The following is a 24,932-nucleotide window of genomic DNA, read 5'->3' on the forward strand; positions in this document are numbered from 1 at the left end:
CTCACCCACCGAGGGTTCCGTACTTTTTAGTATTTGTTGTTATAGCGGCAACAGAAATACATCATCTGTGAAAATTTGAACTGTCTAGCTATCACGGTTCATCATGAGATACAGCCTGGTGACAGACGGACGGACAGTGGAGTCTTAAATAGTAATAGGGTCCCGTTTTTACCCTTTGGGTACAGAACCCTAAAAGCGCTCAAGTACGCGATGGATTCAAATCTGAATGTATTTAAGTCATTTAAGTATTCTGAAATGTACCTAATTATGGTGTGGTGTACAATTTTGATATTTAAACCAATACTTAATACCTATTTTCAGAAAAAGCTATAGGAGTATTGCTACTTAAAAACTATAAAGATGGCAGTAAATGTACTGATACATAATTTACTTTTGGAATATTTATCTATTTCAAATTCTCTTTGCTATAAGTATCACACGTAAAACTAAATGGCTTTCTGTCATGTAGCATCAACTTGAGGCAAATTGTTTTCTCTAAAGTGGCATATCTATTTGTTATCTATGATCTTGTGCTTTCGGGTTGCCAGTGGGTAAAATATACCCGGAATTCCAGGGATTCTCAAAAGGGTCGGGCTTTTTATTAAATAACTCTAGCTTGAAATATTTTTAAAATAAGTTCGTGGTTTCTAATATGGAAAGCAACTAAAGGGAGTTTTGGGATAAATTTTACGCTAGATACAAATTTATTTGTAGATAAAGTTAGTTTAACGTTTTAAATGTCATAAAATACATTAACTTAACCATCTACAAAAAGGAGTATGTTTAAAGGAGAAAATTTAGTAAATAATACATTATGTTTCAGTAAAATGATTAAATAGTTCATTTGTCAACGTGTTTTTATGCCATCCTGTTTATATATGTGTTTGTTACTTCGTATATAGGGACCGTGCGCGTTGGAGGGTCTGCCATCTTGTGGCCTAAATAAGAAACATATGTGCACATGTACATTGCCAAAGCAAGTGCTACCATCTACCGTTCTCGTCGGTACGTTTCCTTGTGCATAGTAGGTTCTGCCATCTTGTGGGCTACATCGGAAGCATAAACGACACATTTACGCCTCGCGCCAAAAATCTGACGGCTCCTATGCTACCAACTATAGTCCATGCACGGAGCCTATATATATTAGATATGGCAATCGATTTGTTTTATGGCGCGAGTAGCATTGCTTACATTTTTAACGAATTTTGTAAGAGGTTTTTTTTAAACCGTAGTCAAGTTAATCGGTGTTCAAACGTTTTGCTTTTTGGTAATGAGGTTTCTACTTTCTATCCATTAGGGCTGATTTAGACGGCGCGCGAACTCGCATGCGATTTTAGTTACGTTGCGGACTGTTGGTTACGTCCAATTCAACCGACTGATCATAAACCGCAGTGTAATGAAACTCACATGCGAGTTCTCGCACCGTCTAAATGAGCCCTTATTTTTGTAGGTACAACCAAAACTTTTAAGAGCCAACGGGAGTGGTCATTTCTGCATACAAACGTACTCCTCGTTTTCCTGCGTGGTTTTTGAAGCTAGAGCAATGATTTTTTCAACATAGATTAATATTGTCAATATCTGTGTCGAACCGTTTTGCTTTTTTTGATATTTTTGTTTTTTAAGGCGCTGGAAAAATGGCCAAAATGGCCTAATTGACTATGCCGCAATGAGAGGCGTGGCATTCAAAACTGATATCAATTAGCCAAAAAAGCAAAACGGTCCGACACAGATAATTTCATAATCATTTAGATTTCCAAATTTGGTTACGATTGGTTAAGTTTTGGAGGAGGAAACAGAGGAGTACGAAACCTCGATTTTTGAGATTTTTACGCAGGATTTTTCGCCTTGTCCTTATCGCACTACTTTTAGGTGCCGCTTCCGTTAGCGAGACGGATATATTTACCCAAAATATTTAAAACTCAGCTCCTGTTTCGTCTTAATCGACTACCAAAATAGAAGGAACTAAACGAAATACCCCGTCTTGAAATATAAAAATATGTACCTACAGATGTAGCGCATAATTTTTTCTATCGTATTTTCTCGGAAACGTTCGTATTTGTCATGCTACTTCAGTCAACCTCAGTACTTTTTGTACCGAGACTATGAAACGTACCGTCCTTTAGAGGTGCCATCCTTTTTGAAGGCACCGGTCCTTTTGGGGAGTCCCAATCTTTTTGGATGTACCGTCTTTTTGGGAGTGCCATCCTGTTGGAGGCGCCAGACTTTGGGCTGTGCTGTTCCTTTGGAGCACCTAGGGCTCGGAGTAATTAACAATGGAGCCGCCATTAACAGGCGTTCCCCTCTGTCGAAAATAGGCGGCCAATGGTCAACCACATGTCAACCATATGTATGGACTGACGTTTGTCTGACATGACGTACCTATACATTTAATGTGCCCCTCCCCCGCAAAAAACGGCAGACTATTTTGTACCGAAAATTTTAGACATGGCGTCTCCGTTGGTTATATCCTCTAAGACCTAGGGTGATGTCGCATCATTCTAGTTGGGAAGCCGTCTTCTCCACTTTAGGTTAGGACTCGAGGTGAAGTGATTAACCGCTAAAACTGTGAGTCGAAACTTTATATTTAAATTAGTGACGGTGTTCCTTTGTGTGAAAGCATAAACAATTTTTAAGACTGACCTTTTTAAAGTGAACTTTCTATATCGTAAATTATATGCCTATCGAGAAACATGTAATTCCTATGTTGGATATTGTGTGTATTACAGGCCCGAGTTTGCCTGAGATGTACTCAGATTAAATTTTGTTAATAGTAATTACGGTATATAATTAAGATTTTATGTGTCGTGGCCGTAGCGGGTCCTATAGTAGTTTAATTGAATAAAAGTGTTTAGTAAATAAATTTGGATTTTCATTTGGATATGTCATACGTTTGATGAGGATAGTATCCTGGCGTCCGATTTTAAATATCTGGATATATTCTCACTCGATAGTGGCATGAACCACGACCCTATCTATGCTCGTAGTTAGCCGCAAGCATTTTTGAATTTTTAAGTAGGTAAATCTGGTGGGTTCTGGACCACTCTATGGAAACACGTTTCCAGTTGTGGTAACGGTCTTAAAAACATAAAATATAATCTTCTCTATATCTAGAGCTCACCCCCACCTATTACAGTGGACGGTACGTTTCTATGAAAATATGATGGAAAATAATTATGCACTACATCTGTTAAGCGATTAAGGCTTTTATCCGCATCGCTAGTCTCCATTTACGCTCATAATATTTAATTTCTTTCTAATTTAAATGTAAAGTGAAAGGGTTAAAAGTACTAAAAAACTCATAAACAAGTAACTCTGAAACCATCGGTACAAGAATAAATCGCACTTAAATTTGAACTTAAAGTACACGCACTAGAATCCTATTTCCAATAGCACCACCATATAAGATGCGAGCTTACTAAAATTGCATTTCCATTACTTGCATTTATTTATTTTAAAACGCATCATGCTTTAATGTCCAGTCTGAATTTCAACTTTAACGCGCTTAAAGTAAAGTCGAGATTTAATATAATACTGTTGGACCAGATACGATTGTGTGAAAGTTACTGCGAGTACAATCTACATACAAAGTCGTATAATGAATATCTAATGTTCGTTTTCATTATAATTAGCTATGTGGATGTTTTTCTTACATTTTACCGCTTCTTATATGGCTCTTGCTCTTGGTGTTTATGTAAAAATGTGTTAAAACAAGTTAGGATTTTGTTTTTCATATTCAGAATCGATAACACTTTATATAAATACTACCTTCTGCCCGCGACTTCGTCTGCGTGGAATTATAATGATAATTGATAAAAACGGATAAAAACTATCCTACCTCAAACTATTTCCATACCAAATTTCATCTAAATCGGTTAAGCGGTTTAAGCGTGAAGATGTAACAGACAGAGTTACTTTCGTATTCATAATATTAGTAGGGATGTCTTAAATTTTTTTTTAGGCTGGTCCTTTTAAGTATGAATTTTTAGTACATATTTTAGTATTATTAGCGGTTGACCAAAATCAGCTGCAAATGGTGTTAAAGGTATGAAAATCGGCACGATTAATCTTTAGGCCATTTGAATCAATTTGACGCGTAGCAACAAAAAAAAAACAAACGGAAAGGAGTTATGACGTCATCTTTTTTTTGTATGGAAAAAAAAATATTTTTGTTCAGAATCCTATCGTGTGTGGAATTAAATGAAAGGGCATTTTGAGCCGGTTCTAAAAATATATCACATTATTATATTTCCGTCACTTGCATTCAATTAAAATAAAAATAATTTTCAAAACATACCAAGTTTGGGCTCCTCCAGATACGAAACCGTTGAATTCTTTTTTGTAAAATATACCTCAAGTAATACCCAATATCCTCATATCTAACCCTCATATCTAATCCTCATATCAACCCTATCGTGAGATTTCTGAACAATTTTTTTTCCATACAAAAAAAAGATGACGTCATAACTCCTTTCCGTTTGTTTTTTTTTTTGGTGCTACGGGTCAAATTGATTCAAATGGTCTAAAGATTAATCGTGCCGATTTTCATACCTTTAACACCGTTTGCAGCTGATTCCCGAATTTCAGGCTGTACCGCTATCACTATTTATATGTAAACAGGTTCCACTTTCTTAAAAAAAAGTATTAAATGTAGACCTAAAGTTTTAAGTAAATTTTTTATAAAAATTGTTTTGTACAAATATTTGTGACTCCCTCATAAAATTAGGAAATACAATCGTTTCAGTTGCTATGGAAAGAAATTGTCTCAACAGATGGCACGTACAAGGTTTTAATTATAGAATTAACTGTATAATGAACTGTCAGGAGCGTTCTAAATAAACATTTGTCTAACTAAGCAACATGTATGAGTACACGAGTAGAATGCTGTAGATGCGTGATTGTACCTACTACACTCAAAGGCAATAAAAACGGTTCACTGTGCGTAGATTTAATATCCATATGAATCTAGCCTCCACAAACCACTTCGTCAAAGTAGTATGTCGTTAAAAACCTTAAACCTCATTTTTATCGCCTTAGAGGCTAATAGAAAAAAAATAGTCAAGCTATATTATGTGTTTCTGTAAGTGCATACATGGTGTGTATAAATCTACATGCTTGTACAGAGAGATATATGTATTGGAGCCACCTGCGGCAACTTATCTAATATTAGATGCGTTATTAATTGCATGACACTAACGACCATGAGGCGACGACGAATTTATATTGTTATGATTACTTTCGATAATAAGCGCTTTATTTATGTACTTACCTTGTTTATTTTGGAATGCTCTAATAAAAGGGTTTTAAAAAACATTAACAACATCGACAAAAGTGCGGACAATACCCTAAAAATCCTGAAATTTCCAAGATTTTCAAATCCAAGATATTTAACTAGTTTCTAGTGCTTAGTTGAGGTTTCTACAAGCCTACACTCGCCAAGTCCCCCCGTAATACTGATAAATACTAAAAATCCTGAAATGTCAGGGGAAACCCTGACATATAGCAAGTAGCAACCCTAGGTGCAAAGGTCTATCTCGGAAATGCCGCAAACATTTTGGACACCAAAGTGTCGCTTACTAGCTGTTCTTTTCACGTTTCTGAATATGGGTAGCGGATTTTCGATCTTTTGCTATATTCTATGGCTTGATTTAAAATTTAATAGAGTCAAACCAAACAACTACTTAGACACACTTAGGTGTTGCCCGTATTTGATATTATTGCAAATGCGCGAACCCGTCAGGTGTAGAATTAAACTCGCGAATGGTGATGGGAATGTTTTTGTTTTTCAAGTGCTGTCGATTTGACACACATAAAAAGACGCGAACCTCGAACCTTCACGATACCTCCTATACAATTGTAAAAACATTCGCGAAGCCACTAGCGCTCCGTATCTATTTGCTAAAGGTTATGTCAAACATTCGCACTATTTCCGAATATTCGCACGAATATCACAGGCCTGGTCAAAACTTACCTTTCATGTGATCGAATATCAACTTGATCCCATCAATCTTTAGGACTTTCTATTAATACGACCCACACTTAAGTGTATCTTCACTTTTAATGGCTCTTAAATAAGTACTTACACTAGAACATTCCATAGGCATTCCGCCATAAGTGGATTTGAAAATACATTCAATTTGGAACCTTATAACATAGTCACAAGGTATACAATTGCATGCATATAGGGTGGATATACTAAGAACGTTCGAAATTGGCGCCTAAAGCCCTGTTTGACGAATATAGCCGACCTTTTTATAGCTAGCCAGTATTTGTACTTGGCACAAAACGCACCATGTATCAATTGCGAATTTAAATTATTACCTTGGAAACAAATGGTTTTAGAACGTTATATAACGGTATTAATCTTAATAAAATGTAAATATTTTAACTATTTATCCATTTAAACCATTTACTAATTAAATTTAACCTAAACAAAAAAAAATTTTCCGTATATTATCCTAAGATGTTCTCGATCTTTAACTAGCTGTTTCAATATTTTGGCTCAAATATGATTCCAACCCATACATTTGTCCTACACCCACCATTTGTTAACGGGCAGAATCATATTCCGCACCAATTCTATCATAACTTTAGTATGGATACAAGCAAATTCAGAGTAGTTTTCGATGCATCTAAGAGCAAACTATGAGAAATATTAATTCTACGAACTAAATCTATAAACAGATATAAAACACTTACCACATGCGTGATTCACGCATAAAAATCCTTATTATCCTCTAGCGTTGAACACAATTTTCACACATTTTCACTTCACCAGTCCACAATACAAACACAACTTTTCAAAGTTCTAGTGGCCTTTCCAATCGAAAAAAATAAAAAAAAGAATTCGATTTTCGAAAGTCCGGCCTGCTCGGCCGCCGGACCGTTTGAAATTAGAACAGAAACACGCACGGCTGTTTCTAATTTTAAATTCGCTGGGCGCTCGACAACCAGTATCTATAGAGCTACTTGAAAACAGTTTTTTGTATTAGTTACCGTTACGTTTGGCTTGGGCGGACGCTTGGTAAAAGCTCTAATAACTGCGGTTGGCCGGTACTATTATTTTGACTGAACAAATGCAAAACGTTCCCGGGGATTAATCTGTTTTGAAATTAATTAGTTTTTCGCAATCGGCTTCAGATAAACCATGACTTCCTGTCATTTCTATCTAACGCACTTATGTAACCATGTAACTATTTAGCAATGTGAATAATAGATTAAATTTTGAACTAACCTGAGCACAACTCATCTTAATTCTGATACTTCAATGGTGGTTAAGACAGAGGTTTTTGAGAGAAACTAGACTCATCAATCAGTTTTTATTGTTAGGCACATTTGTCTTCTGTAGACTCAAGTTCTTTTCATTTTAAATGTAAACTCAAACAAAAACTCGATACTCGATAATTTTAAGACTAACGTGATAAGTTGTTGCCTTTAACTAGTTGAGGTTCTACAAGGTGGTAGAATAGAAGTATGTATCTGTATAAATTTTGCGTGTAAAGAATAGTATTTCATAGCATAGAACAGGGAGTTCTCTAGTTTTTCTTTGAATAAATCGTTACAAACTATTTCTGAACCGAAATTGATGCCACTAACAGACGGTCTAGGACATACTAGAAACTAAGTTTTTAAGTATTCATACCACCATACGTCATAATTATGTTCGTCAATACTACAAGAATACTTAATTAAACTTTCGTTTTACAGAATATAGATTGTGTATTTGCCGTTACTATTTTGATATCAATTTTTTTAGGATTTCTCCTTTCTTTTCTTCAAAGTAATTGAAAATTGTATAATCCAAACACAAAAATCCATAAATCAAACAGCAAACCAGATTATAACGGGTAATGTTCTATGAATTTTTAATAACAATTTGACTCCTTTCTATTCAATCTACATCTTACACATATTTTTATTAAAAGAAAAACAAACACATGGAAGTAAGTAAACACATTTCTTCTTACACTGAATATCCAAATATTCTGTAGTAGGTATTTATTTAAATTAGATATGGTAATCTGTGTAATTTTTTAAATTATTTTTAACATTTTTACATTTACAATATGCCTACATTAAAGTTTATATTTTAAGCCTCAAGCTAAAAGGCACCTGTATAAAATAAAATAACTCAAATAGGGTATAAATAAATACTTTATTGTATGTAACAAAATGGCAGATTACAGTTTAACGCAAGAGGGGAATCTATACATAATATAATTTACAGCTATCATACGATTGAAACACGACATGCTAGTTTTTATCAAAATGATAATTTCCATGTTATACACCGTGTTTTTTTTTGATTTCCGTTAATTTCAAGGGTGCATTCCTGAGCTTAAATCAAGTAACTTTCTCAAAGACACCGATGTTCTAATTAAGTCCATTTCGGAGATAATCCATAATTTATTTTTTTCCTATAAGGCCTCTACAAGCGTGTACACTTGCCTTAGGGCCGGCTTACATATTGATTAGTGTTTAGAATGAGTTCATACATTTGCTACTAAACTTAAGTACAATCTCGGTCGATTGATGTACGAAATGACATTGATATGTCACAGATTTCAATTGTTTGGTTGAGTTAAATGTAATGCCCGTGTTACAACAACGCTATATGCTACATTTAATTACTTTTTAAACAGAAAAAAAAACAAAAAAGAAAACAAAAAAAAAATTTTTTTTTGAAAATTAACTATGCCATTTAGTTCTTATAAACGTACTTAACTATACCCCGAAGTTAACGGAATTCAATAAAAACACGGTGTATATGTCTGACTATTGCACGTATACTTTTGTATTCAATGTACGGTATTCATTAAATAATAGTTTTAATTAGTAGAGTATTTTTTTTTAGTTCGCCCGGAACAAATATGACAATCAATGAATCTATTACAATAATTTCATAATTGACAAAAGAAAATATTGCATAAGGTTTATCCCAAAATAGACATACATGTTATGTTTCTATTTCTACAGGCACCAAATAATGTACCAATAACAAAACCGAATATGGGTAAATAATTAAGCGAATGAATAACAAAAGTTATCGACAACAAAAGTTGAAAGGTGATCTTTAAGAGTATGTTGAAAACCCTTAAGACATAGTTATTAATGTAATAATTAATATTTACAGCAAGAGAAAGGAATTATAGTGACCATCCCAATATCACCGTAAAATCACAGTTGAAAGCAGTAAATTTAAAAATAAACTTACTATGTAATATAAGAAGCAGTTATACCAAATAAATAATATATGCTATTTTTATCAACAATAGGTATATTTTCTATTTCAATATAGATCAAGTCTGTATCACAACAAGAAAATATAATATTTTTAAAGTACAGTAAATATTGTGTAAATGAAAGTAAAAAGGTACTGCAGGTATGTACAATTATTTACTTTACATTTTATTTCCAAAGAAAAAACATCAATTTAGTCCAGAACAGCACACTTACGTTTTATTCGTGCGAGTATGATAAAATTAATCTATATTCTTAACAGACTAACAAAATGGCATTTACCCAAAAACAACTGCCAAAATGCTCCGTTGAAAAAAAAAACTAGATTTTATTTTCTATTACAAATTCAAATACCCGATATCTCTTACTTTATTATTATACGATCAAAACCGGTGTGGAAATAAACCAGCTATTCTGTACAATTCTTGCTATTTATTGTAAGACGATTTCAACGACGTAAACGACTCTTTGTGTATTTGTGCCATTCTCAACCAAAAGGGTACTTATAGTCGGTTGTCGATAAGGAACTATTTTCATACAGTCTATTTAAAATCAACCTTGTCAACAACCGACAATGTGGTACCTTTTGGTTGTAAACGTCACATAGTATACAGAGTTCTTATGATGACCATACTTTAAACTCTTTAAAGCATATCATTAGACCATTTTCACGACATCAAAATATAGTATTGTCATCGACTCCCAAATGTGGACATCATTTCAGCTTCATTGATCACCGAAAGTTCCAGTTTCAACAAAAAAAAAATATATATTTTTTAATACAGTTGCTCAAAAAGTGCTACTTTACGTAGCTGTTTAGCGTGCGGAAAGTTGGTTATCTCGAACTAGTGCTTTTTACTTTTCCAATTTTTTTAAATTTATACTTGTTCCAATTCACGACTACTTATTGATGAGTGTTAATATTAGTTTCCTTTAAACGTCGTAATCAGCAGAAAAACCTACTGTTAATGTAAGAATGTGAAAAATATACATATTTCATATTTTAATACTTACCTCTTCATCATTATAACACGTTTATTTTTTAATATTGAATATTGAAAATTCCGTTCTTAATAAGTTGTCTGAATGGAACGGAATAGCTGCCAAACGCCCATAGATATAATATACTTAAAGACGACGTCTAAGCGAGCTGTCACTGTTACCACTTTGGTTTAGTGTACGATTAACAATATTTTACTTATTTTTTCGCAACTGTATTAAAAAATGTCGTTCGATACACGTGCGGAAATGTCATTCTTCACTCGTCCCGAGTCTTGCCACTCGCCTGCGGCTCGTGCCAAGATATCTCGGTACTCGTGAAGTAATGACATACCTTCCGCACTAGCATCGAAATGTACTATTATATTATGGTGTTCGTGCCTCTGCTTCAACCACATAATTATGAGAAAACTTTAATTAAATGTTAAATTATTTTTACACAATCTTCACCACAAAACATCTATAATACAAATCACTCCTTTAACTCCACATCCGCTTCCTGTCCCGTATCCAAAATGGCTTCCGCACTAGGTATCACAATGACGTCAGTCACTTTGGCACAAGATTCGTCACAGACGTCACAATCGTCACATTTCTCACTGACAACACTGACTCTTTTCTCCTCCATATATTTAGCTATATCTATATTCACGTTACCTTCAAGATGTTTAACTATATCTAAGCCTTCTTCATCTTTATTACAGAAATCTTTAATTTCAGAGCATATTTTTTTGACATCTTCACAATCATCATTGTTACTAGATAATTTGACGAGTCTGTCTGATTTTATATCGTTTATGCAATCGTCGCCTAAAGTGAATATGACTTTTTCGCTTTCTGTTGTATGACGTAGTATTTCGGAGTCTGAGTTGTGGGTTTTCATCAATTTTGGTGGTTCTGATGCTACGTGGGACAGTTTTGTGTTGTAGATGTTTGGTTCACTCCCCATTATGGACGTTGTTGATTGGTCTAAAGCGGGTGATTCCTATAAGAAAAAAGAGATTGATATTAATTTTGTGTCCAAAGATTTTAATAAATTATAATCATAAATTAAAATGAAAATATTGACTTTAATTATTAGAGTTCTGCTAACTGAGCTATCAAATACCTATTTAATTACACAAACGGGTCTACCGCGATATAATTTCATTGTTGTTGTTTGTCTTTCCGTGACCACAGCTGGTGCAACTCAGCTGAAACGTCGGAATTAAAGGTAAAAACAATGAAATTATATCGCGGTAGACCCGTTTGTGTAATTAAATATGTGTACAAAACGCGAGAGTTTAAAGTGTTATATCAAATACCTATAAAGGTAAACGAATGTTTCCATTATTACGTTTAAGAAATGTTCTCAGTGAAATCATTACTTGTAAAACTTTTTAATATATATTTTTTCAATTCAGTGACTTTGACATATTTTTGTACAATCTAAAAGCGAGATGAAGAAAATAAAAACATGCATTCGATGTTTCTCTAACTACAAAATATGAAAAGAAACTTACGTGCAATAAAATAAATGAACACTTAGAAATCACATAGGTAACTTTGTTAATAATTATGAATGAAATTAGTTATTATTAGTTATTTTAAGTTATGAACGAAAATCACTCAACAAAATGTATATTGAAACAAAAAACAGTGTTATTTTTAAGCAGATAAGACATTATTGAAGAATAGGTGTAGTCTAAGAAAACATAGATGTGAAATTCAAAGCATTTTTTTGACTTTACATACCTTCAGTTATTAATAATGTTTTGCTTAAAGGTAACATTCCATTTCTGACCGCAGCTGCACTACTGCTCCGACACGTCAATGTTATTGTCAATTTCCATAGTAAAATGAATGACAAGACAATGAATGACAGTAACATCGCAACAGTAGTGCAGCTGTCGTTGGAAATGGACTGTCACCTTTATAGTGAATTTTTACTGCAGTTTTGAACATGCATTTTATGGCAATAGATAAGTGATTTTTACAAGCTTTTATTTAGTTTCACCTGACCGTTGTCTGTCTGTCTGTCTGTCTGTAATCAAATCTTGCAAGTTAAATTTGGTCCACTGCCTGGTTTCCGATTGAGCTGAAATTTTGCATGCATGTATAAATCGGATGACAATGCAATATTATGATACCATCGAGCTGATCTGATGATGGAGACAGGAGGTGGCCATAGGAACTCTGTGATGAAACAACGCAACCTAATTGTGTTAGGGGTTTTTTGAATTGTCTCGATGAGTATTAGTTGTCTGTCGTAAGAAAAGTACAGTCAGCAATAAAAGCTTCTACCAAAAATGAAATTTTGGCAAAAACTTATTTTCTATCGTGCGCGGCGCGTCATCTTGAACCTTGTGGGAATGCACGAAGGTTGATATTAGGCTGTAGCTGCGCGCTCTCACGTCTTTAGCGGTCAAAAAATAAAAACATTTTCCTTGTAAAATGCATGATAAAGTTCTTAACAACTAGTTTTATAAATACCTGATCGTCGTTGTAACTCCCTACACTTCTGGAGTGCCGGTGTCGACTCAGCGTCATCACGGCCTGTGGGGATTGGCCGTCGACGGAGTCCTGCAAACACAATTATGTACTACAAACTATAATATATCGAGTTATAAACTCTTATAAGAAGTCAGTAAAGAGTCTAAATCTGTATATTGAAGATATCTTAGAAGAACTGATCCTGATCCCACTAACCCGGCGTTAAGCAGTTACTGTTAAGCCAGTGCACTGAAAAGAATATGATCTATCGAGCACACATTAAAATTATTTCATTAAGATTAACTGCTATTACAATATCAACTAATGTACGTTCGTTCGTACGTAACGTACAAACAGTAAAGTTTACTGCTTGGTTCGGTAGGCTCATATGGAACTGTTTAAAGCATTAAACGTTAATGCAATTTCAATTGTTTTAAACGATTTTTTTCTCAGTGTGTAAAATTGTGCTGGTAACCATGGTAACTCCAGGTTTAACCAGTTAACCTCGGGCTAGTGGATTGGTGCAAGTGGGCCTTATAGTCGTTAACAGGATAAATTGCAATAAATCAAGTTTTTAGTTGAATGAAAAGACGGCCCTTTATATTTCAGATAACATAAATGAACTTTAAGGGCTGGTGGCCTAGCGGTAAGAGCGGACGACTTTTAATCTGGAAGTCGCGGGTTACAACCCCGGCTCGTACCAATGAGTTTTTCGGAACTTATTATGTACGAAATATCATTTGATATTTACCAGTCGCTTTTCGGTGAAGGAAAACATCGTGAAGAAACCGGACTAATCCTAATAAGGCCTAGTTTCTCCTCTGGGTTGGAAGGTCAGATGGCAGTCGCTTTCGTAAAAACTAGTGCCTATGTCAATTCTTGGGATTAGTTGTCAAGCGGAGCTTTGTCGCTGTTAAATCGATGCAGAGTTAGCTTAGACGAACTCCATTTCGACCTAAAAATTATCTGTCGTTCCTAAAAATAATGCTGATTTTATTGCAGTTGGATATTTTCTTGAAAATGTTGACGATCCCAGTAGCGGTATCATGGTCGCATTTTATCACCTGTCACGCCATGCGTCACTTTCGCACTAACATATTTGTTAGAACGTGACAGGCATGGGGACAAATGATAAAGAGGCGACCTTATTAGCCCTACCGTAAAATGGGGTGAGTAGGGTTCGCGGGGAGAGTTGGATTATGAATGGGGAGAGAAGGGATGAAAGGGGGTTAGATGGGATTTTAAGGCTACTGCTACAAAAATAATGTATTCCAATTTAAAGTGGAGCTATAGTGTATGCTCATAATAAAAAAAATCGATCCAACAATGTTCCAAAATCACCTTTGTATGAAAACCCAACTCACCCCAAATACAAGGGACTACGGGGTGAGGTGGGATTTCCTGTTTATCGTCAATGTTATGAAATGGAACTACCCAAAATAAAATAAAAACTAAAATACAAACGTCCGGAATACTTATTATATACACCATTCAGTTTGAATATGTAAAAACAAAATGTTATCGAGGTTTGAATGTCAGTTTTGCACCTACTCACCCCATTTTACGGTACTGTACAAGATGAGGACCAATAACTTACCTTAAACCTATTGAACTGCCTATATTTCCCTCTATCCGACGCGACGAGGCTTCTCAAACTCTGCGTGTGCGAGCATCGGTTGTCCGGCAACCAGCGGTACGTTCCAAACAGTTTTGCAGTATCGTTCCTATAACATAAGGTTGAAACTAGCTTGGCAATGATTCTAGCATGATATTACGTAGAAACTGCTAAGTCTTTAAATCGAGAGTGAATAGTCATCTTTTAGGTAAGCATGTTCCATCCTAGACTGCATCGGCACTTACCATCAGGTGAGATTGTGGTCGAATGTTTACCTTTTTCCAATAATAAAAAAAAAAAAAAAAAAAAAAAGTAAAAATTAATTGATAAGAGAGAGATAGAGTATAAAAGGAAAAGGACAGATATGTAATATTATAGCGATAATAAAGTCGGTAAGCTGGCTAAAATAACTGATACAGAATGTAAAAATAATGCTTGGAAAGTGATAATTTAAACCTAAATACTTATACATTTTTTTTTACTCTAGCAAATAGTAAAGTAAGCTTATTTAGCAAAAACATAATAGCTAGAGCAAGAATCTTCGTAATATTAAAGAGAACTTAGACTAGAGGAATATTGTCATAAGTAAATTATGCATCGCTCGAAAAGATGGCACCATACCTTTGGCCTATCCTCGAGTAGATGATGGCGATACTTTTTACACATTTAACAAATTTAACACATATCAGTGAAAAAATAAGGATCAGTCAAATGGCGTTCTAAAAGTGTTAATCATTTGTGTCGAAAGATGGCAGTAAATGTACTGACTACATAATTTACTTTGAGAATATTCCTCTAGTCTAAATTCTCTTTGGTAATATGCATACATCGTTATCGCGGGATCAACAACGATTTGACAGTAGTGAAAGATTATGACAAATAAATAATAACAGAAGTGACATTCCTATTGAGTTACGTTCTTATGTACCTATCGGCTCAAAATGTAGCAGAATCGAATTTAAATAAAAGTGTGGTCATCTATTACTAAAATCACATAAAATACTTTAAGAAGTAAATACTGATATAAAAAATTAAATACATTGGTAACTTGGTTTTCAAGTAGACATGTTGACTTATAGGTAGGCATTTACATAGTGAAATACGAGTTTAATTGACCTTTTCCTGCGAAAACTTCATGCTAGATATGAAGAACATCTTAGAGGTTTAAAATGTGTAGGCAGAATATACCACTTTTACAAAACGGACGTTCTGTTACATGTGTTCTGTGACAGGCTTGTTTTTGCTCCCGCGATAACGATGTATGGAATATGGAGGTTTATCTAACAGAAAGAAAGCCCCATACGAGTGCAGAGAGGCCTAAAAACCCAAAAAAGTATCAGATGATTATTACAATTTCAAATACTTACGAATTATGAGGAGTAATCATCAGTTTCTGTAGATTAGCGAGCGTCGGCCTCATGTCGGTGACGGGGAGGCCTCTCGCCCATAATAGCTGCGCTATGCACTTGTTTAACAAAAACATGGCGTAGCGGAATAGCGTCGCGTCGCCGCCTCGGGCGAATAAGGGTATGCTGAAACGAAAAAAGAATTGTTTTTTATTTTAGCAAAAAAGTTGATGATGATGATGATGGGAAGTTAAGTCACTAGCACGGTCACATACGTGCTCACTTGGTCGGTCGGTCAGTTACGTGGTCACTCACTCGTTCGAACGGTCGATCACTTACGTGGACGCTCACCCAGTCACTCGGTCACTCACCCAGCCACTCCTACTTACTTTGGATCAGGCAAATCCGGTGTTATATCCAATATTTTCGTCGCTGAACCCAGCAACGTTATTTTATATCGCAACGGTAAATTCAAGATGGCGGCCGTCAGCACAACAGCCTGCGCCGCGAAACCGGCCGCCACAGCGTCGGCCGCGGCGGAGGGTCGAGCTCCGTCCGAACAGACTGGGAGGGGAACGTCGGGGATCGATAGCTTGTGGTGTACAAAGCACTCACTCGGTCGGTCACTCACTCGCGCGGTCACTTTTGTGGCCCCTCGCCCGGTCAATCAGTTGGTCGGTCGGTGACTTACTTGGTCACTTACCCAAGTACTCGGCCACTCACACAGCTACTCGGTCACTCACACAGCTACTCGGCCACTCACACAGCTACTCGGTCACTCATACAGCTACTCGGCCACTCACACAGCTACTCGGCCACTCACACAGCTACTCGGTCTGTACGATCTAGCTATCGTACAGCGTAGGTATAGCATACACTGTAGGAATGCCTTTGGGCAAATATGCGCACACGCGCGACCTAGATTACTTATTCAATTTACTGTATTTGTATTAAATACCAAAATCAGTGCATTAAAGACTATGATTAACAACAAACGTGTGTGGATTATTTGTGCATTCCTGGCATTCTGACAGTACCGTCATCTGTCGCGTACACGGTCACTCACACATCTAATCTGTCACTCGTGCATCTAATCGGCCACTCACCCTGTCACTCGGTCACTCACGCAGCTACCGGGTCACTCACCCAACCACTCCTACTTACTTTGGGTTAGGTAGGTCCGGGGTTATGTCCAATATTTTCGTCGCCGATCCTAACAACGTAATCTTGTATCGTAACAGTAAATTCAAGATGGCGGCTGTCAGCACGACAGCCTGCGCCGCGAACCCGGCCGCCACAGCGTCGGCCGCGACGGAGGGGCGAGCTCCGTCGGAACAGACTGAGAGGGGAACGTCGGGATGGACAGCTTGTGGTGTACAAAGCACTCACTCGCGCGGTCACTTTTGTGGCCCCTCGTCCGGTCGGTCGGTGACTTACTTGGTCACTCACCCAGTTACTCGGTCACTCACATGGCTACTGGGGTCACTCATCCAACTACTGGGCCATTCACACTGCTAATGGGTCACTAACACCGCTGATGGGTCACTCACTCTGTTACTAGGTCTCTCACATATCTACTGGGTCACTCACCCAACTACTATGTCACTCACATAGATAGCGGGGTCACTCATCCAACTACTATGTAATTCACCCCGCTAATGGGTCACTCACCAAGCTACTAGGTCACTCACACAGCTACTGGGTCACTCACCCCGCCACTCCTACTTACTTTGGGTCAGGTAAATCCGGAGTTATATCCAATATTTTCGTCGCAGAACCCAGCAACGTTATTTTATATCGTAACGGTAAATTCAAGATGGCGGCCGTCAGCACAACAGCCTGCGCCGCGAGCCCGGCCGCCACGGCGTCGGCCGCGGCGGAGGGGCGAGCTCCGTCGGAACAGACTGGCAGGGGCACATCGCAGATTTTCCAAGTTGTCTGGTCCACCTGGAAGACAAAGAAGCGAGACACTCATAAGTTTATTGTTAGAATTAGACCAAGAAAAGTCTACAGCGATTTTGATAGCCCACGCAGTGCAAGTGTTATTTATACGTCATAATTTCATAAAAGTTTGACGTTTAAAATGACACTTGCACTGCGTGGGTTATCAAAATCGCTGCAGACTTTTCTTGATCTAACTCTAACTACGCTTTTAGTATTGTTGTGTGATATTTAATTTTTGCGCTGTGATATTTGTTACATTTTTTATGGGTGATTGTTTTGTTTTTGTATTTTTATTGCTGTTTTTTGTGTTTTTTGATTTTTCTTTTCTTGTACTTTGTTTTTTAGGGTTCCCTACCCAAAGGGACCCTATTACTAAGACTCCGCTGTCTGTCTGTCTGCCTGTATATCCGTCTGTCTGTCTGTCACCAGGCTGTATCTCATGAACCGTGATAACTAGGCAGTTGAAATTTTCACAAATGATATTTCTGTTGCCTCTATAACAACAAATACTATAACCAAAATAAAATAAATATTTAAGTGGGGCTCCCATACAACAAACGTGATTTTTGCCGTTTTATGCGTAATGAGTCTGCTCGCACTGGGCCGGATTTATTTTTGTGATTTTGTGTTAATTTTTTCCTTTATATATTTTTTTTTATTTGTATTTTTTTGTGTTTTACCCCATGCACAAGTACAGATAAACTAACCTGCTCAATATAGAATATCTGCGCCAAATGTTGCAACAGCGAGTCGCTATGCGCAGCTAATTCTCTATGTGCGCGCGCCGCGAGTTCCCTTAGCGCTGCCGCGGATTGTCTCTGCTCTTTCAGTCTGTCTGTCCGTCGGGAGAGGCTGTGGTAGCCCTGCATAAGTTCTAGACCTGGAAAATATAAAAAAAAACCTTAAACCTTTAGTTATAAGTATTTGTAGATGTTTTTTGGAATCAAAAAATAGAGGGTAGATGTTACTTTCCTTTATCGCAAAAAGAATCGACACCTCATCTATCAATATCAGTAGTTTTAAAGCTACGAAAAGAAATTGGACCAAGCGTATGCCATTCCTAACTTTTCAATCACGTCCTATCATTTTAGACAAAAAAAAATTGTACATTCAATATTTATAACCCAATATTCAATAAAAGTGACATTTTAACGCATAATTCACTTTGCCTATAGGCACCGTGCGCGTTGGAGGGTCTGCCGTCTTGTGGCCTGAATCGGAAACATATATGCACATGTACATTACCAAAGCAAGTGCTACCATCTACCTTTCTCGTCGGTACGTTTCCTTGTGCATAGTAGGTTATGCCATCTTGTGGGCTACATCGGAAGCATAAACGACACATTTACGCCTCGCGCCAAAAATCTGACGGGTCCTATACTGCCCCCTATAGTTCAAGCGAGCCCTATAGTGCCCTCTATAGTTCATTCATGCACGGGGCCTATTATAACTATTATAAGTATGAACAATTTCTAATTGCATAATTTAACTTTTTTTTCACCACACCAGCTCGGAAAGGCTTTCTTTGCACTTTAAAAACTGATAGCAAAGTTGCATTTTATTCACATGTGAGACAAAGTAATCAAATGCAAATTTTGAGTTGGTTTCTTATGTTTGCTGGTAGAAATGACTTTTAAATGATGATTTTGGATGATAAATTTTTAATTACATTCATTTGTATTTGATTTGGTTTGATTTTGTTTGATATTTTACATTTAATATTTGCTTCAGGTTGGTGTGGTGAAAAATTTTGTGTTTCACTCGGGGGCAAATTTTGTTTAACCCTCGTGCTTTGAAACCCTCGCAACGCTCAAGATTCCATTTTTCGAACCACTCGCTATGCTCGTGGTTCAATTTTGGAATCTTTCGCTTGCTCGGGTATCAATATTAGCACGAGCAGTTAAACAACAACTTTGCCCCCTTGTAAAACAAATAACTATTTTCTAATACTCACCTAAGTCCTGATTTTCTTCGCACAGCTTCGCATGCGTCTCTTTCAGCCTCCGTATGTTAGCCAGCTTGCTATCTCTCTCATCCGCCAGTAATATCCTCTTGAACCGCAATATTTCTATCTGCTTCGTTAGCCTTACATGCTCTGCCCTTTGGAAGGGTGATGGTTTTGACTGAAATATAAGAAAATCCTCATTAAAATCCGTTCAGTTTTTGAGTTTATCACGAACATACTGACAGACAGACGCGACGGGGGACTTTTTTTATAAGGTGTAGTGAAGAGAAACCATTTATGTAATTCTGCCTATGAAGCCGATGGTCCCAGGTTCGAATCCCGGTAAGGGCATTTATTTGTGTGATGACACAGATATTTGTGATTAAGTCATCGTTGTTTTCTATGTATTTAAGTATTTATATAATTATTATATATATCGTTGTCTGAGTACCCACAACACAAGTCTTCTTGAGCTTATCGTGGTACTTAGTCAATTTGTGTAAGAATGTCCCTAATAAAACTTCAAAACTCCTGATGATACTCCTCGGTACGGAGTGAAACATGTCGAGCGTTGCACGACTTAAAATACGTGAGTGACCCGTTCTTAATATATTTAATAAGAATGTCCCTATAATATTTATTTATTATTTAAATTGGTTTGCAAGGGCTTGCCACTTTTTAATTTCTACTCTATTTTGCCAAGCTGTAGTCATTTGTGTAAAAACCCTATATTATATATTTATTTATTATGTAAATACCAACCTTAAAAGATAGGAGATCATTCAACTTCAACGCCAGCCTCGGTCCATTAGAAACCGGCTTCTCATCCTTAATCTTACCGTACTTCACAATCTTCTCCAAATCATCATCCGGAGAAAACAAATTCCTTTGCGACCTGCTTTTCAATCTCACTTCATCACCAAACTCATCGGTTAAACTACTAGTCAACGCTGAATTTTTATATATTTTTTCTTTTATATCTTGCACCGCTTCTTGCTTTTTCTTAATAGAGTACTGCAATATATGCAACTTCTGTAACTTATTCGAGTTATAACTGGGTCTGATTTCCGATTTTAAAAAGCTTAAAGCATGATACCGATACTTTGGTACATCCGATTCATTCCTTAGATCATAATTTTCAGCGGTCTCACTCAAATCTATTTTATTCTCTGATATATCTTCTTTCGAAGCGTTCTTAGATAAATTATCACAGTTCACATCACTTCTAAACTCTTTCACATCTTGAGTCTCCGGTGAATGTTCATATATTAAATTCGGATCTAATTTTTTTTCCTCGTTTCTCTCTTTGAAATCTCTACTACTCTGTCCTATATTTAAACTTGCAGAGTTTTTTAAAGTAGGAAAATTCTGCTTAAATCCCCTTTCAACCGGACTATGGCTTTTCGAATACTCTTTATCCGTCCGTCTAGAATATTTACTCGGTGATATCGATCTAGATTTCGCTTTATGATTCTGTATAAATCTAGATTCCAGAGTTTTCGTCTTACCGGACGAATCTGAAGATAGCGAACTATGTTCTATCTCGTTCTCCGGTGGAATTATATCTAGTTTGAGACTTTTGTAGGAGCAAAAGTACCCGCCATGCATTTGAAAAACTAGGGTATTGCTTTTGAAGCAGTCTGAAGTGAAGTTTAAGGCTAGATTGGCCCCTAAATACCTTAGACCCGTGAAGTATACGCCCCAGGTCTGAATGACGGTGTCTTGTCGGTCTGTTTCTTCGTAATCTTTGTTCGGCGGGAGCATATGACACCAGATACGTATGACGACATTCGTTGACGTCATATGATGAGTGATTTCTGAAAAAAAAAAATCAGGTTCGTTATTTAGATATTGACAGATAAAGAAAAGCCTGAATGTTAATTTAACGCCCTAGTGCGGTAACTAGCACTATACGTGCGTAGGGTCATTGCGCTAGTTTTAGTCCGGCTCTAGTTTTCGTCCACTTGACGTCCATTGTCCATTTGAATATAAACCTTCATTGTTGCAAAAATTTGGACTTATTGCAATCCTTAATATCTAAACAATTTATCTATCTATATAAAAATTATATTTCGCAAGTAGCAAATGAAATGAAATGTATTATTTGCTAATCCGACAAGTGGACGGAAACTGACACTGGACGGTAAACTGACGGAATTAACCTATGTCGAAAATTTAAAGGGGCATAAGTACTCTAAAACGTTGTACAATACACGTGTGAAAAGGTAATCGTTGCGAATTTCCTACTTTTCGTACTTGTATCGTAATGTACCTACTATTACGCGGACGAATACGTGGGAGGATAGTTACAAAATAAAATGATGTCATTATTATTATCGTGCATTGTATAATTTATGTTTCGATTGTGGTCGATGACGCAGACGCAGATTATAGTGAGGATATGACCACTATCCTTGTAACGCCCATTGTGCATTATAATGGACTGAGCGAGCGCGAAGTCTCCATTTCAGCTTGAGCAAAAATGATTTCTTAATGACAAGCCTCGTTGTCCAAATATTATTATAAAAGTGACCCTACTACAATACAACATTATATAAATAATACTTCGCTGGCCGAATATTACAGGGTTCTATGTTACATTTTCAAGATAGTTGAAATTCGACTTAATGTCACTATGACAATGTTCAAATTTCAGTTTCATAAAAGTGAAACATAGAACCTTGTAATATTGGGCCAGCGACTTAGCAACCCAGACAACAAAAAACATTATTCATTATTCATTATTCATTTATTAAAAACCAGTCAATGACTATAATTATATACAGAGACATCTCTAACACATTGACACCAAACAAGACCTCATTAATTCTTAATCTCCTTTTAACTGTCGTATTAAAACAACAATCCCAACGTTTATACAAAAATGAACTATATTGTACACTGTTAAGGTTGATATTAGTTAAAACTGTTAAATAATTTGCATACTTGTACCTATATCGGTTGACCCACATTTCTAGGATGGAGTTTATCAACATTGGTGACTCATGTATTAGTTTGTTAATTGTTACTCGTGGTCGGAAACGCGCGTGTGACAACCAAAGGCGGCAAACAAGCAAAAACTAACATTTTTACCTGACTGAATGTTTGTGTCGTCTGGTGAATGAGGTGTCAATTGATTTGACATTGAAAGACGAGTCTTTTCACATAAAAACTAGTCAGGATAACAATTACAAAGATTCTCTTCGTAAATAAATAATGGCTCCTCTACACAATGGGCCAGCGCCGGCCACTCCAAGGGACGCAGCCATGCGGTAGAATGAGATAGCAATATCACTTGCTCCCTCTAACGCATAAATGCGTCCCTTGGAGTGGCTGGCGCTGGCCCTTCGTGTAGAGGAGCCATAAAATTATTCATACTATTCTTGGGATTACTTGCCAATCGGAACCCCAGTTCTCATGAGCCGTGGCAAAAAGCCGGAATAACACGAGGCAGGAGAGAGATACTCCAAGAATTTATTACCTGAATCAGCGACTGCGACAGCTGAAGAGGCCACAGCTCGGCTTATAGCTGGGGCCATAACTGGCCACGCCTCATTAAACAAGCACCTATTAACCCTACGTGTTACAGATAACCCCCTCTGCAGAGCATGCATGGAGGCAGATGAGACAGCGGCCCACGTCATTCTCGAATGCCCAGGGGTGGCAGTGTACCGGGCACAACACCTCGGCTCACCGGGGTCTCTCCCAGAATTTGTTGGTGACGTCAAAGGTCTGCTAGGCTTGGTAGAGTTGGGTTGGCAAGAATAGTGCCACCAACCCATCACGCAAAATAGGCGCAGTAATATGACGTCGAGTTGCGGAAACCAAGCCCGCGAGAGAATCTATAACCTATTACCTGAATCAATCTCCTTCCACTTGGGATGCGGAGAGCAGATCCTCTCGCTGGTGTAGAATGGTGCAGACATGGTAGTATGATGGAGAGTCAGGTAGAAACTGCACTGGTATAGACAGCCTTCAGGTGGTCGGATATTGTAGCCTACAATCTGGAATGCAACAAGATTTTATTTTAAAAACATTACATGATCAACCAAGGTGAGGCGGGAGCGGAATGTTTCCGTATCGTTTAGAAGTAGTATTTCTCAAACAATTCTTGTAAAAATTTTTGAACAGGTTCAAAAATTAGATACTTCTTTATTTTGTTAAATTGGAATTATTTCAAAATACATTGTTTGTGAGACCTACAGCTCAATCTAGGAATCAATAAGATCCATAAGAGACTCCACTGCTAAGTCAGACTGAATCATACAAAGCACGATGAGATATTCATCATCATATATTTAAGAGTAAGACTCAATTTCCAGGTGGAGCAATTTCCATGTTTGGCGGTCCTCTGTGATATTGCCAGTGCCAAATAACCACTACGTATGTCTATGAGGGCACCAAAATGTCAGGACTAGATCATAACTCCCCCATATTACCTGTGACCGCAAGTGCCGGAAAGGGTTCACCAAAGGAATGAAAAACTAGCGATATGATATCATACTCACTTACTTGAACAATAATAGTAATCTCATCTTACAAGAAAACACGGCAATAATAACAATGCATTTCATGTGTATTATCTCTTATTATCTAATCTATTCTTTCATCATTTATTGAGTGTAATTTTTGGTTACCATTTATAAATAAGAGTAGTTACTAAGCCCAATTACATTTGAAACGGGTTTTAATGAACATTTAATGCATTTTATGAACAAATTTCAACTAATTTCCTCAGAAGCCTCAAAATAACGATGCATATGATGACAAATTATGTAGAAGTTTGTTGGTAAATGTTGCGTTTCCAATAGTATTTAACCTAAAAAATTAATATGAACTACTTAAATACCTGTATAAGACTCCGAAGTCGTAACTGTTGGGTGGCTAGAGGCGTATATTCTCTACATCTGGGCCTCCCAAACATTGTTCAACGATTTCACGACAACAAAACAAAGGTAACCATTCGTTTTCACACTTCAAATGACACTTTATAGAGATTAAATAACGCGTTGCCTTTATTGTAATATAAAGAACGCGGAAATTTACGAAAATCTAACACATAAATGCTGATAATAAATAAAAATACACAATTCAGCTGAGCTGACTCGAATCACAAGATTGTCATTGTCAATTTAGTTTTTTTTTCCAATTCGATCCTTATGAATAGACTATGACCATAAAGCATACTGCTTAGTTTGAAAAAATATAAATTTAATAACTTCATGGTGTTAAATCTATTATTATTGGTGTTATTTAATATTTACAATATTGAATAGCTGTATCAAAATATAGTTAGAGTAAATTCAAGCAATAAAGTTGCGTCACTATGTCTTGCCATATGTAAACTTTTTGGAGTAGATAACGATTTTTTTTA

At 36.6% G+C, this 24,932-nt stretch overlaps 2 protein-coding genes across 2 annotated transcripts in view; both read right to left on the reverse strand.

The window, feature by feature from the left end:
• LOC134801880 (ryanodine receptor) overlaps nucleotides 1–6,900 on the reverse strand; it is a 228,446-nt gene extending 221,546 nt beyond the window's left edge. Inside the window, exon 1 of the mRNA XM_063774533.1 lies at nucleotides 6,697–6,900. The gene's annotated coding sequence lies outside the window, so the exon portion shown is untranslated. The remainder of the gene's footprint in view (nucleotides 1–6,696) is intronic.
• Nucleotides 6,901–10,618: 3,718 nt separating this feature from the next.
• Nucleotides 10,619–24,697, reverse strand: LOC134801805 (uncharacterized). Its single transcript, XM_063774413.1, has 10 exons — nucleotides 24,408–24,697; nucleotides 23,415–23,562; nucleotides 20,321–21,375; nucleotides 19,568–19,736; nucleotides 18,321–18,493; nucleotides 17,399–17,616; nucleotides 15,691–15,855; nucleotides 14,306–14,432; nucleotides 12,709–12,798; nucleotides 10,619–11,221 (listed from the first exon to the last, which is right to left on the reverse strand). The coding sequence occupies exons 1-10, from the start codon at nucleotides 24,480–24,482 to the stop codon at nucleotides 10,709–10,711; spliced, it is 2,733 nt and encodes a 910-aa protein (XP_063630483.1). The 5' UTR covers nucleotides 24,483–24,697; the 3' UTR covers nucleotides 10,619–10,708.
• Between the last annotated feature and the right edge of the window lie 235 nt (nucleotides 24,698–24,932).

Source organism: Cydia splendana, chromosome 23 (genome assembly GCF_910591565.1).
Source record: "Cydia splendana chromosome 23, ilCydSple1.2, whole genome shotgun sequence".
In the NCBI taxonomy this organism is placed as follows: domain Eukaryota; kingdom Metazoa; phylum Arthropoda; class Insecta; order Lepidoptera; family Tortricidae; genus Cydia; species Cydia splendana.

Bases quoted from the DNA above. Each gene is read 5' to 3' on its own strand.
- LOC134801805 (XM_063774413.1), bottom strand. From the start codon at position 24,482: ATGTTTGGGAGGCCCAGATGTAGAGAATATACGCCTCTAGCCACCCAA. The intron at 21,376-23,414 runs GTAATAGGTTAT...TTTTTTTTTCAG, and splicing joins GTGGAAGGAGATTGATTCAG to AAATCACTCATCATATGACG. The intron at 15,856-17,398 runs GTAAGTAGGAGT...TTTTCGTTTCAG, and splicing joins CCGGATTTACCTGACCCAAA to CATACCCTTATTCGCCCGAG.